Below are 21,144 nucleotides of genomic sequence, written 5' to 3'. Positions count from 1 at the left end.
AATATTAGGTGGTGTTGCTTTATAGTGGTTATTTTATTTCTCCAATTATTAGGTGGTGTCGGTTAACTGACACTAGTTTCTTAGTACTTAATGTTGCTTGTATCCGACGTAAGCTTCGATGTCACTTTTAACCGATGTTTCTATTTTTTTTTTTTTTTTTTAATTTTATATTGCTTTCCTTATTTGTGGCGGATTAAGGGGACTAACCAACATCAAAAGCCTTTTCGGGACACTAGTAATGATGTTGGTTATGTTATTTGACATTGCTTTATGTTAGATTTTTACCAAATATCCGACATAAATTATGTTTTCTTGTCGGTTTTTGGACTGCCAATTGTAGGTAATTTTGTAGTAGTGTTAATCAACAATCAACTTGGGACCAACTTTTTCCCATGTGGACTGGACCTTTCAAAGGAGAAATTGATTTAAGTACTAATTTGGTACTGATGTGCTTTTAAAAAAAAAGCGGGTATAAAAAACAGCTAGGAACTTTTTTGTGTATGGTAAACATTCAACTTCTACTTTTTTCACAATTTTGGATGAAAACAAGCTGAAAGTTCAAAACAGCAAAAACTAGCTTTGAAAAACCGGCTTTTTTTTGCTTCCATAGCTTCTGCGCAAACTTTATTTGCAAAAGGCACTGAGCATTTTAATGAAACTTTGAAACACCCAAAATGACCTTAAAAAATTAAATAATTACACATAATACCAATTGGAAAACGTCGCCAACTTCAATTGGGATGTCGTCCTCATTGATCCCACCACAACGTTGTTCACTCCCAACTTCAACAATCACTGTTATTGACCTTGGATTCCATACCCTAGGACATTGTTTCTGCCTCTGTCTTTCCCCCCATCTCTTGTCCGTCTTCTCTCATTCCCATGCCGACAAAATCGCGTCGAGATATACCACCATACTTTTCAACGAGGACCAGCTTCGGTTTTGGCATCGCAGATTTGCCCAGATTTCCCAAATTGCACCGTTTACAGGTGACTAATCTTAGTATTTTTGCAAATTAGGATAGCCCAAATTGCCCAGACGACACCAAAACTCAATTATTCCAAATACCCAAAATTAAATACAGGAAACTACTTCGTATGATCAAATTTACACTATACAATTTCAAAAAGAAAAAATGATTAGTCCTGGAAGAAGAAAGAAACTAGAGCGTTGGCCCTGCCTGATGTATATAATGAACTCCTCAAGCAGCTAGACCATGTATGTATTGCAAATCAAATGACAAGTGAAAGAGATTGAGGAACAGAGCAAAAAATAAAAAAGAAGAAGACGGAGCAAAAAAAATAAAAATTGAGAAAATTGGGGTTGTGGGGGAGACTTCTCGATGCAGATGGAGAAAATAAAGGGGAAGACTTAAAACACTCTATTGCTTTATTTCACAACTATTTATTCTCATAGCACAGCAGAAGCAGTTTTTTTTTTTTTTTCAAAGCACAGCAATACCAAACCAGCCATGAGTCGAATGCAAGCAAACGCAGTGCTTTGAGAAGCGCACGTGGCATCCAAGCTGGACGCATGACAATTAGGAGGAGAAGGGATCAGCTGCCACGTGTCGTAATTTGTTGACCTTTTTGGAGTAGGTGAGGGGGATCAAGTGAGTGCAAGAGATGTCCAAGAAAAGTAATGAAGAGAGATGTCCAAAAACATGTATTGTATGAGAAATGTTAAATATTAATTAATGTATTTATTTTGGGTTTTTTTTTATTAACACTCCACATATTATTGAATACACCCCACATATATATGTACTATTAAATCACTCATGTATCGTAACATAAAATGACTATTTAGCCCCAAAAAATTTAAAAGAAATTGAATACACAAATTATTTACTAATATGAACACTAAACTCTAAATTGGTTATATAAACCCGATCCCTAAAATCCTAAAACCACTAATTGACAAAAACCCCCAAATTGATAGAAACCTAAACACTAAAAATAAAAAAATGTTAGAAATAAGTAACCAAACGTACTTCATTATGGATTTTGTAAGAACTACAACATTTTTTTGTTATCAAAATCTATAACCACTCCAAAACAAATTTTCAATTTCTCAAAACACTAAAAAAAACAAAAAAAAAAAAAACACTAAGTCCATTATAATATAAACAATTTTTTCTCTAAGTGGTAAGCTTGGCAATTGGCATTAGGTGTCACATCCCGACCCGGACTCCACCACATCCTAGGCTCGACTCCGTCGTAGCACAATATTGTCCGCTTTGGGCCCCAATCACACCTTTATGGTTTTGTTTCTAGGAACTCACACGAGAACTTCCTAGTGGGTCACCCATCCTGGGAATGCTCTCGCCCAAACTCGCTTAACTTCGGAGTTCCGACAGAACCTGAAGCCAGTAAGCTCCCAAAAGGCCTCGTGCTATATGGAGGTGGGCATGTACATATAAGGCATAGAGGATCCACTCCCTTAGCCGATGTGGGATCTAACAATTCACCTCCTTGTCGACACACTTCCGGCCAGGGATTGGCTTTGATACCAAATTGTCACATCTCGACCCGGGCTCCACCACATCCCAGGCTCGACTCCGCCGTAGCACGATCCCAAGCTCGACCATGCCCTCATGGTTTTGTTTCTGGGAACTCATGCGAGAACTTCCCAGTGGGTCACCCATCTTGGGAATGATCTCGCCGAAACTCGTTTAACTTCAGAGTTCCAATGGAACCCGAAGCCAGTGAGCTCCCAAAATGCCTCGTGCTATATGGAGGTGGGCTTGTACATATAAGGCATAGAAGATCTACTTCCCTATGCGATGTGGGATCTAACACTAGGGATGGGCAACGGTTATGGCGAGAGGGTAACCGCGGTTATTGACTCATAACCATTTATACTCATACCCGCATAACCGTTTACCTGTTAGGTAATTGCCTAAACAGTTATACCCATACCCATAATCGTTTATAAATAGTTAACCATACCCATAACCGCATACCCATTTAACTGTAACCGTTTAATACCCATTTACCCATTTTAACCTGTTTATCTTTTTTTCTTACCATTACCCATTTTTCACCCGTTTATATGTTTTTTAACAACTTGAAAATTTAAAAAAAAAAAAAAAATCATAATTTTTTTTTTTTTGACAATTAAACACTGTTATAGGTGGTACATTCATCATATTTTTTCGTATTTTAATTTTTTAAGTCATTATACCATTCCAATAATTAAAATAATAGTTTACAGACAATATTTTTAACTGTTACGAATGAAGGTAATATAATATTTGCTAAGTATTCTTGGGTTACGTAACTTCTTTTGAAATAAATAAATGGGTAATTTGGATTATTAGTAGATAATTTAGATTATTAATTATGGGACACACTGTAGCATGGTAGGTAGGGAGTTATGGATCTGGATCCTCTCCTGAGCTAATGGAGAGTATCCTCCTCATCAATCATCGTGGGCCGTTGAATTTTTATTCAACGGCTACAAACAGGGGGGTCCCTTTAAAGTTATAATGATTGTAGCCGTTGGATAAAAATTCAATGACCTACAATGATTGATGAGGAGGATCCTCTCCATTAGCTCAGGAGAGGATCCAAATCCGAGAGTTATGTGCACCAAAGTTTAAACTGAGTAGGAAAAATGTTCCCCACACGAAAGCCTTCTGTTCCCCTTCCTCACCAAATTTTACATATATAAAATAAATGGGTAAACAGTTACCCGTTTATAACCGCGGTTAATACTCATAACCACCCATTTAAATTTCACGGGTAAATGGTTATACCCATAACAGTTTATTTATCTAAACAGTTACCCATAACCATAACCGTGAAGTTTAAATGGGCGAGTAACCGCGGGTATTTTGCCCATCCGTAGTTGGCACTACTTTCTTTTGAGTTTTGTATAGTAAAAAGAATTGAACCCATTACAATCTTCCCATTATAATTTTGAAAAAAAAAAAAAATCACCCATGTCCTATCATTCTTAATTTAGTGAGATTGACTTTAGAGGAATAACAAAGAGAGATACAAATTTTGGATTTGTGCACTACCAATAAAATAAACCAACAATCGAATGTCATGTAGTCAACCTCATAATTAGCATTTACATGTTTAGCAAGAGCCTTAAAATTTGGAGGTGTGGTAAGAATGAACAATAAGGGAATGTTGAATGTATGTGAAGAACGTGGGGTGTATGTAGAAAGTTTGGGGTGTTAGGATAATATAGGAAAGTATGTGAGGTGTCCTAAGATAAATTTTGATTGAAAAAGTAGATGTGAGTTGTATTCAATAATACGTGATGTGTTAATAAAACAGCCCTTTATTTTTTACTAATATGTTGCATAATTTAAAATTTTGAATATATAACAATTACTATAAGATAAATGTTAAAGAGGCTATCTCAAAATAGGACTCTCCATAAACTTAATGACAAAGATTCCATCAAGCGTTCTATTTTTTAGAGAGTCCTTTAACATTTGTCTTAATATAAAGGCCTTAGCATTTCTCTTAATATAAAAGCGTAATTGGATTAATAGTCCTCGTGGTTACATGATAATTGAAAAATAGCCCCTGTGCTGAAAAAATTACTTAAGCCTCTATGGTGATGTATGTTAGGATTTAAGCCCTAAATTAAGAATTTCATCAACTCTCTGTTAATTTTAGCACATAAGACTCACATGTGAGGCTAAAAATATAATATTATCCTCACATGTAAGCCTTACGTATAACAATCAATGGGGAATTTCATTTTAACCTCTTTTGTATGACTCACGTTCTAATATTAACGAAGAGTAGACGGAATTTTCAATTTTAAGCATAAATTCTAATAAATTTTACCACATAAGTTTAAATCTTAATTTTTTTTTGCCTCCTGGGGACTAATGATCAAATTAGAAAAGTAAAAATAAATGATGGACTAGTTTGTAAATAAATATAAATTTATATAGAGAGAGCGCTCGTGGAGGCAGCGTGTTGAGAACAAGGCGTGTCTTCCGCTGCGAAATAAAAGTGAGAGAGAGAGAATTCACGGCGATTTGGCCGAAGAATCGAGAGTCTGAAGGCATCTGGCATTTGAATTTGTTTCATACGGCGGAGAAGTTTGTGGTTACTCGCTTACTGTTTCATCGATACTTTCGTCGCTAAAACACACACAGAATCTCTGAGATTTTTCTTTCCCTTTAAAGGACAACAAGAGTTGCTTCCCTCTGTCTCGACGAAATCAGAGCGATGGAGTGGACTGCTTGCCTCGGCGAATATGAGAAGCTCGTCTTCCGGATGAACACCCCCAGGTACTTACATCATATCTTCAAGCATTGGGGTTTTCTGGGTTTTATTCTATGGAATTTCCGGTCCACCGCCGCTGTGATCTCCAACTTTCTCGAGAAAATTTTCACCACTCCTTCAACATTTTGGGTCTTTTGGTTTCTGGGTTTTGATGTTTTAGTCCTATTTTTTTTTGGTATTATGGATTTTCTGGCTTTCAAAATCTTTCATTACCGCTGTGATCTCGAATTTTCTCGAGAGAATTTTCAACGATCCAAATCTCTTCTCGATATTTCCCATCTGACCCATTTTTCACTCCACATTTATTTTCTCTCCTAAATTCCATGGTTTTATTTTAATTTATTTTTTGAATTTTCTGGGTTTTTCGTACAATTCCTCGTACATACTTGATGCTTCCTCACTTTGAAATTTAAAAACTTGGGGAAATAAAAATAGAAAACAATTGAATGAAAAAGGTATTGCGGTGGTGCTTCTCTGACTTTGACCATTTTTCACGCTTTCGGTTTGTAGGGTCGTGATCGACAATGCCGTCTGCTCCACCGCGACTTTAGTCAAGGTTTGCTTCCCCGTAAAACCCAAATTTTGTAATTTCTTCCTACCAAAAACCCCAAAAGAAGGTTTGAATTCTTCCACAAAGTTTGACTAATGGGGTATTTTTTGTTTTTGTTTTTTTATTTTTTTGGGTCCGCAGGTTGACAGTGCTAGAAGGCATGGAATTCTTCTGGAGGCTGTTCAGGTCCTCACGGATCTCAACCTCTCCATTAAAAAAGCTTACATTTCTTCTGATGGTCGCTGGTTCATGGCTGGTACGAATATCTTCAATTTTTTCCCTTTCGTTTTTTGGTATTTATTTTTGAATTATTTTTCTTAATATGGTTTCTGTTTTTACTGCAGTTTTTCATGTAACTGATCAAAACGGGAATAAATTAACAGACGAGAGCGTTATTAACTATATTGAGCAGGTTAATAAATCATTCATTTAATTCTAGTTTAATCCCCTTTTTTTACTAGTGAAATTCATTTTCAATTGAAACTGAAATTGTTTAATTTCTTGTGTTTGGCAGTCACTTGAGACAATTCATTTTGGTACATCCAACTGTAGTAACGGTCTTACGGCCCTTGAGCTCACCGGGACAGACCGAGTAGGCCTTCTTTCCGAGGTGTTTGCGGTGCTAGCTGACCTGCAATGCATTGTGGTTGAGTCCAAGGTGTGGACGCACAATGGCCGAATTGCTTCATTGATTTATGTTAAGGATTGTGATTCCGGTTGCCCGATTGAGGACTCACAGAAAATTGATAGGATTGAAGCGCGGTTAAGGAATGTCCTTAAAGGGGACAATGATATTCGAAGCGCGAAAACCTCAGTTTCAATGGCAGTTACACACACCGAAAGAAGACTGCATCAAATGATGTTTGCAGATCGCGATTATGACAGAAAGCCCGTTTTACAGCATTGCACCAATTCTCCGGTCATAACGGTGCAGAATTGGGCTGAAAGGGGTTATTCCATAGTGAATATTCAGTGCAAAGATAGGGCAAAGCTTTTGTTCGACGTTGTTTGCACGTTGACAGACATGGACTACGTGGTTTTTCATGCCACTATTAATACATCTGGGGACAGAGGATACATGGTATGCACTTATTTTCCTAATAATTTTGTTTATTGCATGTTTGTTATTATTATATTGAAGCATGAGATTGACTTGTGTTTTGTGGTTGAATTATATTGCAGGAATTTTACATTAGGCACACTGATGGAACCCCAATTAGCTCTGAACCCGAACAACAGCGTGTAATCCAATGCTTACAGGCCGCGGTTCAAAGAAGAGCATCTGAGGTATTGCTCATTTCTCAGTTCCTCTTCAATCAAATTGTTTATCATGTCATTTTGTTATTGTTCCATGATGTTGCAAATGCTAATTGTTAAATTGGGTTTTGTTGTATTTCAGGGTGTGAGGCTAGAACTATGCACCGAGGATAGACAAGGTCTTCTAGCTTATGTTACAAGGACGTTCCGCGAGAACGGTCTAAACGTGACGAGGGCCGAGATATCCACGACAACGGACAAGGCGCTAAACGTATTCTACGTGACGGATGCAATGGGAAACCTTGCGGATGCGAAAACCATAGAATCAGTGAGACAGAAAATCGGGTTGAGTAACTTGAAAGTGAAGGAACTTCCATTGATTTACCATCAAAAGAGGGAGAGGGAGGAGCAGCAAGGAGTTGGTGGGGCAGTTTTGTTATCACTTGGGAGCCTAGTGAGAAGGAATCTGTACAATTTGGGGCTCATCGGATCTCATTATTAAGGAGGAAGTTTCCAATTTGGTGGGGAGAGAGAGAGAGAGAGATAGAGAGAGAGAGAGAGAGAGGAATTTGGCGACAGTAGTTGGACATTGTAGGTGGGTTTGCTTTTTTTTTTTTGGGTCGGCGAATTGAAAGGCTGGAGGGGTGGGGCCCACCATTTTAAAATACAGTTGTTTGAATTTTGGAGAGGGAAAAACAAATGAGAATGTAAAAAGAAAAAGCAGTGGTGGTAAATTCGTGTTGTGTAAGTGATGTTTTAGAGAAGACAGGGACTTAGAGAGGTTAGGTGAAAAGGAAAATTAGAGTTTGGGGAATATACAGCAAAGCAAAGCACCAAACATTTGTATAGAAGACTTTCTTAAGTATTTAGTTTTTTAATGGTTGACTTGATTTTCTGAATGAAACATTACCTTATCTTTAGTGTTTAACATTAGTGTAGGCTAGGACGGCTTTTTGTTTTCACATTGTTTGGAAATGGTGGAAGAATCTAATCCCCCTTTTGATTAGCATGATGAAATGAGCACATGAAACCCCATATAAATAAAACTAACCCTAAAAGCCCTTTTAACCGTGTTAGAAATTTCTTTGATATTTCCATGAAAGTATCTTAAAAATCTGAAAAAGATATGAAAATGGGAGCCAAAGTCTAAACTTTATCTTGTATCGGAGAAATTCTTAAGTTTAGATTAAAGTTGACATATTTTTTTAATATTTCTGACTTATCAATTAAATATTGAAGAAACTTTTATATTTGTTCAAACTAGTGTTTGACATTTCCAAAAGTTTCATTTCAAATTTTTATGTTTTTCATCAAAAGCAACCAATATCGATATTCGATATATCTGTTGACATTTCCACAAATTTGTACATTGATATTTCTATGGATACCGATAGTTTAACATTGTTGATAACATCCAACTTCCAAATAATTGTTATGTACAAATGTGCGGTTGATCGCTATTTAAACAAGTCGATCAAGGTAATGTTATTTTCTTTGTCACTCAAATCTAAACTCACTCACTAAAATTGGACTAATTTAAAGTATACATCATATCATAAAAGTTCATCTTCCATGTAGTATTTTATCAATTGATCAAAATTGGTATAAAAATGCACCTAATTTTGGCCACATATAAATAGTTGCATGGCAAAAATTTTATGAAGGGTGGAGAACATTTCAAACACAACCGACACTTAACAGTCCAAGTTCCAACCGACAAGATGGATATATAGTCATCGTATTGTTAAATATCTTTAGCGTGTCTTCACTCTTTTCACACGCAAAAATCAAAGAACCTGATTAGTCTTTTTGTTTGATAATTTCAAATTAATTAAAATATTAATTCCGAGGAGCTTTGGGTCCAATGGACCAATATGTATTAAACAAAAAACAAACTAATTATTATTAGAGATAATATTTATCAACTAGTTGAGACAAATTGGATATGAAAGTAGTCAAGAAAGAAAAAGAGAAGAAATTAAAAGGATTAATTAATTAATTAAAAGGATTAATTAATTAATTAATTAAAAGGATTAATTAATTAATTAATTAAAAGGATTAATTAATTAATTAATTAAGTGTTAATCGTGGTTTACGTGTCCAAGGCAAACACCACGACTCCCGAGAACTGGTCAAACAATCTGCCAGTACCAGCTTTTATTCCATCTTGCCTCTCTTGCTGGAAGTTCTAAATTACTTCTTTAAAAACATGGATAATACTTGGAGGACCCAATATACTGAAATTACTCGTGGTCCAATCAAATAAAACCATGTGTCATTTAAAACTCCCTCTAAACCTATAACCAAACAACAACTGTAAGATTGCTCCTGTGACTAAATAACCAGTCTCTCTCCTCCGTCCTGCTCAGGCCATGCCGCAGATCCCATTGCATCAAATCCAACCCAAATTTGTTAGGAAAGTTTTTCTTGCACCTCTTGTATTTTGAGGGTTTTATTTTAAATAAGAAAGGAGTTTGTTTTGTAAGTGAGTGAGTTAACTAGTGGAATGTTGAGTTGGCATTTCCCATTGGGATGTTTTAAATGGAGCAATAGCCTCAATGCTCTCACAACGGTTATTAGGAGAATATACTAAAAAAATACCACACGAGTTTTCTGCTCGTCTTCTTCCTTCCTCTGGTCCCTCTCTTTATCTCCATTGCTGCAATTGCTTGGTTGATGTAGGTTTCTATCATTGGTATCATCCAATTTTCGATCCTGTTTTCCCTCTTTGCATGCCCCGCTTAAATCCAAACACTCGCTTCTCTCTGATGGATGCTTAGATTGCAGCTCTGGAATCTTCAGTCGCTGCTCTCTCCGATTCTTTGGAGATGAAACTGGCCTTTTTTTTCGAACAATTTCGTCTCAGACAAGCTTGTGCTAGGGGCATTGGAGATGTTCCCTCTAAATTTGACCCTGTTCCGCTAGTGATTCTCACCGATCCTCTCGATACTGGTGACATTAACCCCAATCGCATTACTCGTCGTGAGCTTCTTGAAGGTGGCAGTTCCAATTCGCGCTACTAGTGGCAATCTTGAATTAAGTTTCCCAGATTCATTCCTGGCGAAGATCCACTGGCTTGGATTTACAAATCTGAGCAGTGCTTTGCGTACTACTCCACCGCTAAGCACCAAAAGGTTGTCACCGTCTCATTCCATTTGGACGATGAGGCACTCCAATGGTTTTGTTGACATGATTGTCTCCAAAGTACTCCTCGCTTGGAAGACTTCACCCGTGCCTTTTGTCACGAATTTGGCCCCTTTGAGTTTGAAGATAGTGCAGAGGCACTCTTCAAACTGAAATAATCAGGTACCCTCCGTGACTATATTATTCGAAGATTGGCTAATAGAACTCAAGATTTAGGACCTATTCTTCTTAAGAGTTGTTTTCTGGGAAGATTAAAGCGTGAACTCAAGTATGATGTAAAACTATAACGCCCCTCTACTGTACATAAAGCTATCTCTATTGCCTTGCAAATTGATGCCAATTGGCTGATCTCAAACCTGGGTACCCTAAGCTTCTTCCCCAGTTGCATGCACCAACCACTAACACTACTCTAAATGTTTCCCCTGTTAGAACACCCAATTTTACTTTGAAGCGTCTCTTTCCCGAAGAGATTCAATGCAAAAGTGGCTATTGAGATTGCTGGTTTTGTGATGAGAAATGGAGTATGGGGCATAAGTGTGCTAACAAGCAGCTTTTAATGCTTAATTTGACTCCTTGTGAGTATGTCATTGATGCTCAGTCATTGGAAGAACCTTCTCAACCTTCCCCAGAATTTCAACAGATGTAACTTAGTGAATGTGCTTTTTATGGCACTCTCACTAAGAACAATGTGCAAACAATGAAGGTCATTAGTACAGTGAATGGACAAATAGTGAAAATCCTTCTAGATCCTGGCAGTACACATAACTTTGTGGATTCTAGGTTGCTCAAACGATTTGCTTGGCACACTCAACCTACCAAACCTTTTAAAGTTATGATTGCAGATGGTGGAAAAGTTAATAGCTCAGTTTGCTGAATGGGGGCTGCTCTCTCTGTTGAGGGTTAAATTGTTCTGTGGACCTATACTCTCTGCCATTGGGTGGGTGTGACATTGTTCTAGGGGTCTATTAGTTGTCATCCATTAGCCCAGTTTTGTGGGATTTCCATCTGTTGACGATGGAATTCTCCAAGAATGGATTCAAGTACAAGCTCCATCACTGTGATACTCATGCCCCTTTAATTCATGAGGTTTCACTCCACCATATAGATAAGGACATTGCCATCTCCAATCTGGGATTATTCCTTTATTTGATAGAGCACAAGAAGATGGAGGCCTATGAACTCACGCCGTGCAACTCAAGCAACTGCAGAAACTGTTGGACAGATTTAATCCAATCTTTGTGTTGGAAATGTGCCCTAAAGCCAATCATATGATGATACTTTACTGACATTTCACATGTTAAACTAATCTAGTTTAATATAAAGGGCAAAGATTATTGTTTAAAGTTGTCTCATATAAATGTTATATGCTTAAACGATAAGTCCAAGGAATATGTAATTGGGAGAATGTGATCTAAAAAAGTTAGATTCATGAGACCATTCTCTTTCGTATACATATCCTAAACGTTCCTGATCATAGGATTGCTAATTGGGCATTGATAGTCCGTTAAGATCAATACATGCTATGTCTTCTCTTAGGGAGAGTGACTGGTCTCGAGTTATTGTGTGACTGACACCAAGACAATCATGTAGGTGCTAAATAGAGAATGAGTCCACTGAACGCGATCAACAAGGAGTTCTCATACTCATGTCACATGAGAACTCATGGCTGGGATAATGCAAAGTAATCATTTGACTTGAGGCATCAAAGTTGTCTTGTGGTTAGGTCCTTGATCTTTGACCATGTCAAGGTCACCCCGTCAAAGGGTGTCCACGACATAGTTAGGGTTAAACTACTTAGCCATGGAGGCAAGTGAATGGACAACAAGGGATTTCTAACCTTCAAACCGTTTAAGGGAGAATACTCTATGATATGATTAAGAATCTCTGGCCAAAGTATGAATGACATTTAGAAAGTCATTCCAAATCACATTCAAGGTAATCATATAAGTAAAAGAATCACATTGGATAGTAGACATGAAATAAACTATCAAACCAAGCAATGTGGTCAAGAGTATTTTATTAGAGAAATACCGTATTGCATTGTAATCCTAAACTGAATAGGTTCTCCACCTCTTCTGATTAGTTTGGGTAGGCATGATATATTGCTAGGTGTCACTCATGGTTTATGGAAGCCCTAAAGGTGTATAATCACTAAAGGGAGAATTGAAAGTATGTTTCAATTCACAATCGATTTGAAGAGTTCTAATCACTCACTGCCTCACTAAAAGGAACCTAATGGATCATACACCGTGTAAGGTACAGATTGAAGAAACAACGAAGATGAGTAAGAATAATTAAATGGTTTAATTATTTATGGCTAGGATTAATTAATATGTTAATTAATCAAACGAATAAGTTCGTTTTAGCTTTTGAGTAATTATTGGACCTCAAGGCCCATTGGGCTTAGAACCGTCAAGCCCATTAACTTAAGTTGTATGACAACTTAATAACTAAAGATTCAAAAGGGCCCAAACAGCCCAAAGCCTTTAGAAGGCTGGCCATATTGTAAATGAATGGGTTTTGGTTCCGTTTGTCACTTAGGTGAAGCGACTATATAGAGGACTTCATAGCCAAAAGTTCATTAGGGTTTTCTAGAGAGAAAATATGAAAACTCAATGCTCTCTCTTCTCTTAGGAGGCCGACCATCCTAAAGGAAAATAGCTAGCAATCTTTCTTCCTCTAGGTCACTCATCTCTTCCTCAATGCTCTCCTTGGTGTAGAGATTTAGAGGTTCCTTATTTTAGGAACTTCGAGAATCCATTCCTTCATCCATCCAAGAAGTCATGGAGTCAAGGAGCAAGGAGACTAAGGAAAGAAGGCCCTCACATGGGTGAATATCCTTTGCTAAGCAAAAAGGTGCTTCAAAGGTATAAAAGTTTCTCAACTCTTTTCTTTAAGATTTGAGTTGAGTCTTGGTTCACCACAATTATTAGGCCTTGAATTTCATGGGTAAAGTTTTTTTTTTTAGTGCATACAAGCATGATTCCGCCTTTTATTGCATGCATAGATGTTGCTCAAATGAACTAGTTTTCACAAATATTTCCTTCACTTGGCAATTCCTACTAAGCTCCCACCTGCTCAAGCGCATGATCATTAAATACCACCCCTCCCAAGTTCCCGAATCCCAAATATAAGACCGTATCACTATGGTCCCTTACAAAAGATAGAGTTCGAGAAGGCAATGCAAGAATTACTCACTGCAGGATTTATTAGGCCGAGTCACAACCTTTTTTCTTGTCCAGTATTGCTAGTGAAGAAGAAGGAGGAAACATGGCATTTATGCATGGATTATAGAGAGCTTAATGCTATCACAGTTAAGGACAAATTCCCAATTCCACTAATCGATGACTTGCTTGATGAACTAAGTGGTGCTAGGTTCTTTTCCAAGCTAGACTTATGCTTTGGCTATCACCAAATCCTTATGCACCTTGGTGATGTGGAGAAAACTGCTTTTAGGACCCATGAGGGTCACTATGAATTCTTGGTGATGCCTTTTGGGCTCACTAATGCTCCGGCTACATTTTAAAGTCTTATGAACGACATTTTCATGCCTTATTTAAGGAAGTTCATCCTTGTATTCTTTGATGACATTCTCGTTTATAACAAGAATTGGGAAGATCATTTGTCTCATTTACAGGTTGCCTTTGAAGTTCTACAGCATCACAAGTTGTTTGTCAAGAAACAAAAGTGTGCTTTTGGTCAATTTTGGTTGGAATATTTGGGCCATATCATTTCTAGCCATGGAGTGGAAGCGGATCCCTAAAAAATCCAAGCCATTTTAGATTGGCATGTCTCCACCAATGTGAGAAAACTAAGGGGATTCTTAGGACTCACGGGGTACTACAGGAAATTCGTTTCTAACTTTGGTAAGATCTATCAGCCACTGTACTCACTTACACAGAAAAATGGTTTTGCCTTCACTAGTTAGGCACTTGGTCCTAAGAATCAAGCCTTCTCTACCTATGAGAGAGAACTTATTGCGACGCATGCCGTTAAAAAACGGGAAGTCTTATCTTCAAGGAAGACACTTTGTGATTAAGACAGATCACTGCAGTCTAAAGTACTTTCTCAACCAAAGGGCTCACACAACTTTTGATGCAACTAATTACGCACACAAATTAAACCCTCTTTTTGTCAAATTGTAGTAAAGATGCAAGTAGGGATCGTTCTAAACCGGGGATTAGGAGGGATTACTAAATCACTTGGAAACTGACTCAAAAACGTAAAACAAACATTAAAAACACTAAACTAGACTCAAAGAATGCAAAACTAAACAATAAAACACTAAAACAAATCAAAAGACTCAAAGAATACAAAACACTTATAAACACAAACTAAGACACTTTCTAACTAAATTAGACACTAAGGTAAAAGGGATTGAGGTTTTGACGCAATTAAAATAAATTCACAAATTGTAATTTAAAGGCAGAATGTAAATATGAATGTGATGAAAATATGGATGAATGCTAGCTAGAAGGTTCTTCTCCACACATGTTACACTTGCATACAATTTGATTTTCAGTTGGTCTTTCGATAAATTATGAAACTCAACACCCCGGGTTAATTAGGTCCGCTTAAATTAACCGTCAAGTTTTCCTTAAGTTAATGAATTGGATGGGTTAGCGCAACGCAATTCAAAACATTCTCCAAAAGTCCTTTACGTGAAAGCACAATAAAGATACAATCAAAGATCATTAAGCATCATGAAAACTATAAGTGTCGACGAGGCATTCGTTACTATGATGAGCATGAAACTAGTGCCAAGAATTCATTTAACGCGATTGTTTATAAGCAACCTCCACTACTTGTGAATATAAGTTCATAACTATTAGGTGAAACTCACTTATATTCTAGCGTCATATTCATGCATGAAAATTAAGCGTGCACTCTCAATAAACATACATAAATAAGTTATCGATCAAGCAGTTAAACAAATTGAATCCACAATACATGAAATTCCAACCAAAAGTAATCAAATCATATTGCAAGCATAAACATGGTTTCGAATCACCCCCTAGCTAAATAGGGGTTTAGCCTCTCATGTTCACAAAAAGAGAAATACAATTGAATTTAAACATAAAGCACAAAGGATTGATTACACCTAGAACGCCCAACGAATCCACTTGAATTGGTGCGCGTCGAAGCTCCTCTTTCCTCTTCTCCTTGCTGCGGCAGAGATGGTTTTAGATGATTTTGGGTGAGTTTCTGGTTTAGGGATAGATTTATGGTGGAATGGTGGTGGAAGTGGTTGGAATGGAGGGGGAGTTGCACGGGTTGTGTGGAGAAGGGTGATGGAATGCACGGGTTTTTGGGGAGAATCTGTGATGGTGGCTGCGAATTCGAGAGGAATCAATTAGAGGGGGGGTCACGGCTTAGAGAGGAATATGTGTGAAAAAGGGCTGAATTAGGGTTAATGGCTAATGGGAGGCCACAGCAGCATGTATTTTTGGGAGTATTAGGTTTTTTTAATAATGGGAGCCACGGCTTATGGTGGAAAAATGGGTGAATATTAGGATGAAATATCATGGAATGCACCGCAAAGGGAATAAAATAAATGGGATGGTGGCTGCGGCTTTTTTTAAGCCTTTTTGGTTTATTAGGGTTCATTCTTAATGGAAGGCCACGGCTAGAAAGGCCAAATAAGTTTTGTGGCTGAATGGAATATAATCATCCCCCTAAGGTACGGCTAAGGTGGTAAGACCTAGGGTTTTCTAAAATTTAAAACCTAATTTATTTTTTTGTTAATTAAAATTAAGTTAAAAGCTTCTAGAATTAGGAAATAAAATCAAAAATTAAAAGGGATTAATTAAAGGGTGCGGCTAGGGTTAGGTTAGGAGAGGGAAATAGGGTTTAATTTCACAACATTGGACAAAAGTGCCCCCCCTTGCACGGCAAGGGAAGGGAATTAGAGTTAAGGCATGGCAAGGTTGTGTAATTGGGCTAGGGCCTTGGTTTTGTGTCCTAAAGTGCCTACAAGGCCTTCAAAGTGGCTAGAAAATACGGACGTTTAAGTTTAGGAAAGGTTACCAAAACGGGAAACCTAGGGTTAACTTTCCTACATCAAGTAGGAAACCTTGTTTGAGTAGGATTCCTCGTTTTGGTAGGAATTCATCGTTGGAGTAGGAATTCATCGTTTCTTCAAGTCTTCAACTCATTCATTCCTCTTTCGCTCCAAAAGACTCCAATTTGCATCTTCTTGCACACTTTGGCCTTATAATCTGAAAATACACAAAAGTGGCCTTAAACATTAAAATAACTAAGTAAACACAACATAAACGCACGAGAACAAGCTAATTAAGTAACTTTGGTAAGATCTATCAGCCACTGTACTCACTTACACATAAAAATGGTTTTGCCTTCACTAGTTAGGCACTTGGTCCTAAGAATCAAGCCTTCTCTACCTATGAGAGAGAACTTATTGCGACGCATGCCGTTAAAAAACGGGAAGTCTTATCTTCAAGGAAGACACTTTGTGATTAAGACGGATCACTGCAGTCTAAAGTACTTTCTCAACCAAAGGGCTCACACAACTTTTCAGCAAAAATGGGTTTCAAAACTGCTGGGATTTGACTATGAAATCCACTACAATAAGGGTTCTGATAATTGTGTAGCCGATGCACTATCACGAGTGCAAGTATCAGATTCAAAAGCTAAGGGAATAATGGAGTCGAGGGATGAAACTATGAGTTGCAGTGCCATATCCTACCCCTATTTTGGCTGGCTTGATGAATCAAGGAGAAACAATGAGAGTGATGATTGGATCAAACAAAAAATGAAGAATATTGCAGATTCTGAGGTTATTAATGCTACAAATTCAAAATCAGTTCACTACCACATTGATAATGGTCTGCTTAAGTACAAATCTTGGATTGTGATCGGTCCTAGATTACCCTGGAAGTTTAAATTGATGGAGAAGCATCACTCTACCCCAACTGCAGGTCACTAAAAGGTGCTAAAAACATATCACAGGCTTAAAAGGGGGTTCTATTGGCCGGGTATGAAGGGGGACATCAAGTCATTTGTGGCTTAGCACAATACTTGCCAACAAAATAAGTATGAAACCTTATCTCCACCTGGTTTACTTTAACCCTTACCTATACCACAAAAAACTTGAACTAATATTAGCATGGATTTCATTGTTGGGTTGCCTACTTGCCACGAGAAATCAGTTAAATATGCCCATTTCTTAGCTTTAGCTCATCCCTATATGGTTGTCAGTGTAGCTCACATGTTTGTGGAACATATATTCAAATTGCATGGCATGTCCTTTACAATTGTGAGTGACAGAGATCCATTGTTCTTAAGCATTTTCTGGAAAGAAGTTTTCAAGTTACAGAGCTCTAAGCTTTGTATGAGCTCAGGTTACCATCATCAGAGTGATGGACAAACTGAGGTGGTCAACAAGTGCCTAGAGACCTATCTCAGATGCTTTGTGGAGAATAAACCAAAAAGTTGGGTTAAATGGTTACCTTGGGCAGAGAGGAACTATAGCACCTTATACCACATTGCATCTAAGTTCACTCCATTCGAGTTGGTTTATGGTTATCCACCTCCACATGTGACAGCTTACGAGTTTGGCGCTGCTAAAGTTAACATTGTTGAACATGAACTTTGGGAGAGGGATCACTTACTCACAGTGCTCAAGAACAACCTAGCTATGGCTCAGAACCAAATGAAAGTGCAAGCAAACAAAAATAGGACCGAAAGAGAGTTCGAAGTTGGAGATTATGTCTATTTAAGGTTGCTGCCGTATCAGTTGCAGCCTTTAGCCTCGCATTCCTATCACAAACTACATCCCAGGTATTATAGACCATATGAGGTGGTGGAAAGGATTGGCCCAGTTGCCTACAAACTGAAGTTGCCTGAAAGAACAAAGATACACCTGGTTTTCCATGTATGTTGTCTAAAAAAACATGTGGGAAATAAGGATTTGCAAGCGGCAACTCTCCCAATAATCACAAAAGATGGAAAGGTACATGATGCTCCATTAGCATTGTTTGCTAGGAGGATGTACAAAAAAGAAGACAAAGCTGGTGTTCAGTTGCTAATACAGTGGGTGGGACAAGAAGAGAATATAGTGACCTGGGAGGATTATGACGACTACCACAGCCAATTTCTAGAGTTCCAGTTCTAGAAACCTTGTGGACAAGGTTATTTTGAAGGGATGAGTGATGTTAGGAATGGTTTTTCTTGCACCTCTCGTATTTTGAGGGTTTTATTTTAAATAAGAAAGGAGTTTGTTTTGTAAGTGAGTGAGTTAGCTAGTGGAATGCTGAGTTGGCATTTCCAATTAGGATGTTTTAAATAGAGCAATAGCCTCAGTGCTCTCACAATGGTTATTTGGAGAATATACTAAAAAAATACCACACGAGTTTTCTGCTCATCTTCTTCCTTCCTCCATTCCTTCTCTCTATCTCCATTGCTGGAATTGATTGGTTAATGCAGGTTTCTATCAAAATTTCTCAATCAATCTCTCTCCTCGATTAAACTAAACCTTACCCTCTCATACACAACCTTCTCTTTCACCATGGCAGCACTTACGCACTTGCTCACTTGTTGGTAATGACTTGGCGCTGCTTCCTCTCCTTGCCGCCATGGTTACATCGAGAAAAAGATGGTCACGGGTTTGACAAAAGAAGGATGAAGGAGGAGGATACGTGGATGTGGTCGATAGAGGCAGAGGTTGGAAAAGTTTAGAATTTGTACAAATGTCCATTGTAGAACCTTAGGAGGATAAGAGATGTTTGGTTACGGAAATTGTAGTAGTCCGAAATAACATAAAATGGACAGGTGTCAAATTTTTATTAGTAGTCAATAAAATTGGGTACTGACTAATCAGTGCCCAAGTATTGTCCTAAACATATTGCATTCCCATGTGGAGATGCACCTATTTTTCTATTTATAACTAACATGTCTTGATCGAATAAAATCAACGATTAAAATGGTTTAATTTATTAATCTTCATTTGAAGACCAATCCTACAAAAAATTGTTCAAATTGGAGATCGTTTAATCATTTAAATGTTTTATATAAATGGATGGTTCATTATGAATATAGAGATAAATTATAGGGTAAATTACACTTTACCACCTCAGGTTTGAGGTCTTTTGCAACCTCATACAACATATTCAAAACATTTCACTTGCATACCTCAAGTACTATTTTATTTCAATATAATACATCCGTTACATTTTCCATCCATTGATCCGTTAAGAGCTGACGTGGCTGCCACATTTGTGCTGATGTGGATTCCAAATTTGTGCCATGTGGCAAAAGAATAATTTTTTTTATGAATTTAAAAATAAATAATTAAAGAAAAGTAAAAATAAATAAACCCTAAAACCCATCTTCCTTGACCCACTTCTCCTCCACTCTCTTCACCACCCCTCCCTTCTCTCTCCCACTCCCCCCTTTACACCTCCCTGCCACACCCACCGCCTCCTCCTTTCCTTCCCACTCCACCAAACCCACTCTCCAATTCCCCTTCAACCCCTATACCCCTAACTTCACCCACCGCGCCACCCACATTCGCCCCATCGTCGTCGTCGAAGCCCCAGAAAAGATCGAGAAGCTCAGCACCGACATCTCCAGTCTCCGCTACTGCCCTCGCTCTAGCCATCGCCGTGGCCGTTACGCCAGGAGTGGGCGAGGCCCCGATGCCGTGGAGGAGAAGACGAAGTTCGATGTGGAGGAGAAGGTGGAGAGAGTGAGGGTGGGGTAATTAACTGGGAGTTGTTTGCATTGGGTCCATATTTTCTAGTTTTAATCTTCTGCAAAATTTGAATTTTCTGCATTTTTGTTCTTAGGTTTGGATTATGAAAATTGGGGTTGGAATCCATTGAATTTTTGGAGTTATTTATTGTTTGGTTGCATAGAAAGCAAGGGAAATTTGATGGGAAAGCTGGGTAATATGTTTTAGAACAAATCTAGGTAATCTAGGTGGGGTGGGGGGTGGTGGGTTGCGAGGAAGGGGAAGGGATGCGTTTCTGGGATTTTTTTAATATTTTTTAATTAATTATTTTTAAATGCATAAAAATTTTATTTTTTAGTCACGTGGCACAAATGTGGCAGCTACATCAACTCTTAATGGAATAACGGATGGAAAATGTAAAGGATGTATTATATTGAAATAAAATAGTACTTGAGGTATGAAAGTGAAATGTTTTGAAGATGTTGTATGAGGTTGCAATAGACCTTAAGCCTGAGGTGATAAGGTGTAACTTACCCTAAATTATATTGTCACATATCTAGCTATCAATCTTATAATCAACTAGTAATCTAAAATTAGGCATAAAACATTTTAAATTGTTTGTTAAATATTTTCAATGTCTAGTATGAAAGGGTTGGAGATCAAGTATTGATGATCTACATCCTCTCTAAGATTTATTATAATTTTATTTATGTTAAATAGCTAATGTATATTATGTATGAGTTCCAAATGTTTCTATATATTATTGTACCGCTATATTTTTTTTGTTAGGCATCAATCTTGAATGTATCTCGAGATCGGAGTGATCTTGTGACATATGAGATGAACAAATGTTATATAACTTATATTCATTAAAATTCAAATGAAAAATCACATGTTACCTAATTTGATTGAGGCTCTTAAGTTATGGAATTATTTCTTTAAGATTTTTTTTTTCTCACTATACGTGCAACAAACATGCATCATATTGGTTAAGATAATTCATCCGTCACTCAATATCGTTTGTATTAAAAGAATCAGGTTGCCGTACAAGCATTCAAATTCATTCTCTAGAGTAGTATATTCTCATAACCAACTTGTCATTGAATTTTTCCACATTTGGAGGCATTCAATATACTCCTCCTCTTTCGTGTAGATAATATCATTTATTTAAATAATAATAATAATAATAATCTTCCAAGAGCCACTTTCTACCCTTCCCACCTCCAAAGGGCAATGGGCC

General features: G+C 37.6%; 2 protein-coding genes across 2 annotated transcripts; both read left to right on the top strand.

The window, feature by feature from the left end:
- Positions 1-4,961: 4,961 nt before the first annotated feature.
- On the top strand, positions 4,962-7,947 carry LOC137711298 (ACT domain-containing protein ACR8-like). Its single transcript, XM_068450527.1, has 7 exons — positions 4,962-5,267; positions 5,773-5,818; positions 5,954-6,068; positions 6,157-6,224; positions 6,327-6,893; positions 6,995-7,099; positions 7,212-7,947. The coding sequence occupies exons 1-7, from the start codon at positions 5,206-5,208 to the stop codon at positions 7,569-7,571; spliced, it is 1,323 nt and encodes a 440-aa protein (XP_068306628.1). The 5' UTR covers positions 4,962-5,205; the 3' UTR covers positions 7,572-7,947.
- Positions 7,948-16,640: 8,693 nt separating this feature from the next.
- LOC137710011 (uncharacterized) lies at positions 16,641-18,347 on the top strand. Its single transcript, XM_068448978.1, has 2 exons — positions 16,641-17,151; positions 17,575-18,347. Exons 1-2 carry the CDS (start codon positions 16,641-16,643, stop codon positions 18,345-18,347), a joined length of 1,284 nt encoding a protein of 427 aa, XP_068305079.1.
- Positions 18,348-21,144: the final 2,797 nt, after the last annotated feature.

This window comes from Pyrus communis, chromosome 12 (genome assembly GCF_963583255.1).
Source record: "Pyrus communis chromosome 12, drPyrComm1.1, whole genome shotgun sequence".
Classification (NCBI taxonomy): Eukaryota; Viridiplantae; Streptophyta; class Magnoliopsida; order Rosales; family Rosaceae; genus Pyrus; species Pyrus communis.
Note: the sequence above shows the minus strand (reverse complement) of the source record. Positions and strands in the feature narration are given on the sequence as shown.